A 5,188-nucleotide genomic window follows, 5' to 3' on the forward strand; every position below is an offset into this window, starting at 1 on the left:
GTGGGTCTCTTCCAACTCAGGATATTCTATGATTCTATGACGACGGGGCTCGGCACCTGACAAGCCGTCAGCCGTCACTTCATTGCGGGGAAGGATGAGGACAGGTTCGCCCGTGCAGGGCGGCGGATCGGGGGGGACGGGATCCCGCCTCTCCCCGCTTTCAACCCGCTCGCGCCGCATTCCAGGGCATCACCCGGACCCGGGGCCCTTCCGGCATCAACGGACCGACCCCTCGGCATCACGGACCGCCCCCTCGGGCATCACCGACCGCCCCTCCGGGCATCAACCGAACCGCCCCCTCGGCATCAATCGCTCCGCGCCCGGGCCGCTGGTTTCCGCACAGGGCCGCTTGCCGGGTGAGCGGGGCCAGGGCCGGGAAAGGGGGAAATGGGCCCCGGGTAGAGCGGGGTTGTGTCCCCGGGAGCTGCCCTGCCGGAGGGAAGCGGGGCCGGCTCGGGCTGGAGGATGCGCCGCGCCTGCCCCCGGTGACCTCCGTGCCCTGGGGCGGCCTCTCTTCCCGGTGTGCTCGTGGTTAAAATCAGGAGTCACTCTGAAAACGGAAAGTTTTCCTCCTGTGTTCCGAGTGAGAAGGAAGCTGTGTGAGACAAGCTGGTGGATCGGGAAATACAAACAAACAGCTTAGGGCGGGAAAGCTTGCTTTGAGTGGGAAGTAAGGAGCGGGGAGGAGGTGGAGCGGCAGCGCTGGAGGCTGGGTTTTGGTTTTGGTTTTCGTTTAGGTGTGTTAATTACCAGTGGGCGATCCTGAAAATGTCCTCGCTGGAAGTGGCAGTAACAAAACTGTTCTGTCACATGTCACAGAATCAGAGATCGCCCTAAACCAGGCTTTGGATGGCTTTGGCTCTTGGGAGTTTGTAGTCTTTGCCTTTCTTCTCTCTCAAATATTCTTAGTCTGGTGAGGATTAGTGGAGGTCTCTAGCGTTGGCTTGGGCTGTTTAGATTCCTTTAGCGATTCTAAAGTGAAAATCAGATTCATCAGACCACAGGTTTGCATCGTTTAGGAGCTAAAGGTGCTTTCCTTTTAAAGCTGCAGTAAGAAGAGATTAAGCAAGCTTTGTTGTTTGACTTGAGTCTGTTGATACTTTCAGAGCGATGTGATGAAGATTTTGGGGGAAAATTTGTTGCTTTGTCTCTGAATGTAGGAGTTAGGTTTGGCTGTTCTGAAGTGGATGGCTTAGCACGACTTCGTGATCATTGCCCCACCTAAAAGATGCTCAGGTGGAAGTGCTGCCCTGCAGTCACTGAAGAGCTTCTGCCTTCTCACACTAGGCCTGCTGCCTTGGCTTGAGGTCTCTGATACTTAGCCTTCCTTTTTTGTTAATTTTTCCATTTCTCTCTCAGACTCAGGTTACTTGTAATTACGTGCTTCGTTTTTTTCCTGCTTCCTTTTATAGAGCTCTACTCACAGGAGTAAATCAAAGCAGACAGTTGTACATCAGGTCCTGCAGTGGGCAAATGTATGTAAGTGAGGTTATGAATACTTCTAATTTGCATTATTAAACAACAGGCTCCATGTAATCATGCTGAAATGGACTTAGCACTGTCCTTCTGATTACTCTTATCCATGCTCTTTAATTTTCTACACTCATCTGGAATCAGCTGCGCAATACTTAAAACGAGAATTTTAAACTTTAACCTCACTGTAGTGCACTTAAACCTCACTTTATGTCTCTGGAGACTTATGTCATCACTTATTCAAAAAAGGCACAGTACAGGCCACATACAGCTTAAAATGCAGAATTATGGGATTCCCATTCTTGTCTATTACAACCCATTTTGCAAAGGAAGAGTAAAGATGTAAAGAAGTGGAAAAGTGGGGAGGATTAGAAAAGCTGAGAGAAAACCCTTCTTCATGCTCCTTTAAGAGTGTGGATGTTGTCTCTGGTGGCCTGATAACAATGGTTTTGTCTTCAAGGCAGAGGTCTTTAGGAGGGAGATGGCTAAAAGAGAATGGGAAGCTGCTGATGGATTTTCTTGGAAAAAAGAATCTAGCACAGGGAAGTTTTTTTCCTCTCAAAAAGAATGGCTATTGTGGGAGACTAAAAAGAGAATGAAGAAAAAGGTGACATAGATGATTAAGGGAAGAGAATTGAGATGGGAAGGATCTGTGTGATTCATATAGAGAAACATGATTTATTTATTTTTACAGTTGGTTGGCCATTCTTGTTAGACAGATTATAACAGTGTTTTAATTTGGGTGAGAAATTTTCATGAGCAAAACTTCCAGATTGCTTCCTCAATATGTTCAAATGGTGTCTTACCTGGTGCTTGTGCAGAAGTCAGCAGTATTGCAGCAGGTGCTATTTTTGGCAGAGCTCACACTGTAATTGTTCCTGTGATGGGAGTTTAAAGGTAGTCTTGAGCAAGCCGAGTGGCATCTGCTAATAAATTAGCCATGGTAAATTGTGCTTCAGTGAAGGTACTTTTATAGCCAGTATTGCTCTCTATAGACAGCAACAGTGTAGTGTCCTAGTTAGGCTGGTAATTGTACCTGAATTGGTGTTGATGTTCTGTGTGTGCAGAACTATGTACTAAGGATTAGACTGATTTCATGCGAGGAAGGTGAGACTTCAAACGTGATCAGTGTACGACGCGTTGTTTCATCTGCCTTAATTCTGGGATAGCCTGTGATGCTCAACCATCTTAGAGTTGTGGCTCTCTTGTGTTTCCTTTTGCAGGAAAGTCCATCTGTCTGTCTGTCCATGTGTGCCCACTCTTCCTTGAGACATGTCCAGCGTTTCCAGTTACGCGCTCCGAATGGCCCGGCTGAGTGCTCAGATATTCGGAGATGTTGTCAGGCCGACTGACTCAAAATCTATGAAGGTGGTGAAGTTGTTCAGTGAGCAGCCCTTGGCCAAGAGGAAGGAGGTGTACAGCTGGTACCCTCCTCACAACACCTACTACGCCCTCATGAAGAAACTCCGCTACTTTGGTCTCTACAGGTACTCTCTGGGCATATAGGGTTGGGAGCAAGACTGGAGATGGGAAAGGGGTGGGTGTGAGTCCACTTACAGTCGTTTTCCTCAAGGGAAAGAGGAAGAAGTTTTAGTTCTGAATATGGTGCATATGCAAATGCACACTTGATTGTTGCACTGAGGGCAAGGAGCATAAAATAAGTGACTGTTGTCTAACTTTTGCCATAATTGGAACCTTTTGTGAAAAAGGGAAGGGAAGAGAGCTTTCTCATAGACAGGAGGTGGGGCTGTAGTTCTGAATATGGCAAATGCATGTGCTACAAAGAGGTGATGTTAATGCCAAAATTGCCCTGAGTCAGTCTTATGATGTATTTCTCAATCATTCAACAGCTAATAAGGGAAATGTAGAAGAGAAGGAAAGTCTATGTTAGGCCAGAGGGCCTTTTCATCCTTTAAAATAAATGAGGTTAAATTAAATTCAAATGTCGTTTAAATAGCCTTGTTAATTCCAGCTTCATCCAAACCAGTTGTCTAATTTCCACGTGAATTTCTAGCAGAAAAAATTTGCACTACTAAAGAACATCATCAGGAGTCAAATGCATTTCTTTCACTTCAATCAGGTAGCACTAAAGAAATCCTTTAAAAAAGGGAGGCTGCCAACCCTATGAGGTCAAACTAGATTAATTTCTCTTGGTAGGATCACAGTACGAGCCGTCAAGGATTGTGTCCAGGATGCTCTTAGTTTAGGTGGGTGTGCAAACATTTTCTAGAGTAGATGTTTGCTTACACAGAAAGCCCCAATGACATGTCCATGTTCCTTACTCTTCCCCTGTTAATCTCAAGTTCCTTCTCTAGTTGCTCTGTATACAGAGAGCTTGTGGAGGGTCAGGCTTGCAGCTCAGAAATATGTAATGAAGAGTCACAGACTAACAGGGCCTGATAATAAATCACAAGCTTTTTGGTACTATTTAGAGAAGTTGTGTAGAAAAATAGCAGTACAGCAACCTTAGGCCAAGTAGGATGCAGTTATGGCTTTTGAAAATTGCTTTGCACTGAAAAATACAGGGACAGAGATTAATCAAATTTATTAGATCATTATTGAGGATTAATTATCTCTACCAACCCCTTCATCCTCCTTCCTATTTTATTCTCCTGTTAAGATTCTACCACTACTCATGCTTTCTTCATAACTCATTCTTGAAGTCTCCTGAGAGCAGTGTCATGGGCTGTAATTACTGCTAAGCATGCCCCTGTTTCCTTAGAAGCTAATGACCTGAACTTAGTATCTAGCACAGGAACACAATGTGCTATTGCCAGACTGCTGGGCCAGATGAGAAGGGGGGAATCTCATTCTTGTCTCTTGCTGATTTTTAAATTTTACTACTCATTTAAGCACAGTGGATCAATAAATGCAATTGAAATAATACAAATATGCACACACCATTTTTTTGCTGAAAAGGGCGACCTTGTTAGTTCTGAAAGTACCAGAGGAAATCTCTTGTTATTTTTCATTGATACTGTAGCAGTAATAAGGAATACATTGCAGTGAGTTTCAGTATGGACTTCATGGTTAAAAAAAAGGGTTTTTTTCATTATCACATACTTCAAAGGACCTTTCACATCTCAGTATTCCAAGAAACAGAGTAAACTTTTTTCCCTTCCCTTCATCCCTTTCCTCCTGATCTAGGGATGAGCATCAAGACTTTAAGGAGGAGATGAGGCGATTGAAAAAGCTCCGTGGGAAGGAAAAACCAAAGAAGGGGGAAGGAAAGAGAGCTCTCAAGAAGAAATAGTTCTATTTGAACAATATCATTATCTACTCTGGAAATACTGGAGAACAGCTGGACAGGGTTTGGCATGTCAACTGCGTGTGGGGCACAAGAAACACACTGTGAAATAGTGGACTCCACCCTGGAAATGCAGTTGGGTCTTTGAAGTTTTATTGGGTTTGAATTTCTGTGCTTTAAATATACTGTATATTGTAGCACATTATTTTGTCAGAGCCCTCTCTTACCCAAGTAATAAAAACAGTAATTAAAAAAAAAGTGCTCAGTGTTTTTCTTGACACCACCTGTAGCTGTTTCAGGTTTTCTTGATCTGGAAATCTGTTTGCTTCTCATTGTCTGTTTTACTTTCTTGTATTAGTATCAACACTGTGGCCACAAAAAAATAAGTATTCCTGCTTCTACTGCTCCTTGTCAAACTTGCCTGTTTTAATGAGTTTCACTTCAGGTAGCTTTAGCTATTTTTTTTTT

The 5,188-nt window shown here is 44.1% G+C and overlaps 1 protein-coding gene across 2 annotated transcripts; it reads left to right on the forward strand.

Annotated features, from left to right (window-relative positions):
* Window positions 1-496: 496 nt before the first annotated feature.
* On the forward strand, window positions 497-4,968 carry MRPS33 (mitochondrial ribosomal protein S33). 2 transcript variants are annotated; one of them, XM_018080324.2, is made up of 3 exons: window positions 497-559; window positions 2,697-2,960; window positions 4,621-4,968. In XM_018080324.2, the coding sequence occupies exons 2-3, from the start codon at window positions 2,746-2,748 to the stop codon at window positions 4,724-4,726; spliced, it is 321 nt and encodes a 106-aa protein (XP_017935813.1). In that variant the 5' UTR covers window positions 497-559; window positions 2,697-2,745; the 3' UTR covers window positions 4,727-4,968. The 2 variants fall into 2 exon arrangements, with proteins under 2 accessions (XP_017935813.1, XP_017935814.1); XM_018080325.2 differs by lacking the exon at window positions 497-559 and adding an exon at window positions 565-583.
* The last annotated feature ends 220 nt before the right edge of the window (window positions 4,969-5,188 follow it).

This window comes from Manacus vitellinus, unplaced genomic scaffold (assembly GCF_001715985.3).
Source record: "Manacus vitellinus isolate BGI_N305 unplaced genomic scaffold, ASM171598v3 scaffold_5_pilon, whole genome shotgun sequence".
NCBI classification, from domain to species: Eukaryota; Metazoa; Chordata; class Aves; order Passeriformes; family Pipridae; genus Manacus; species Manacus vitellinus.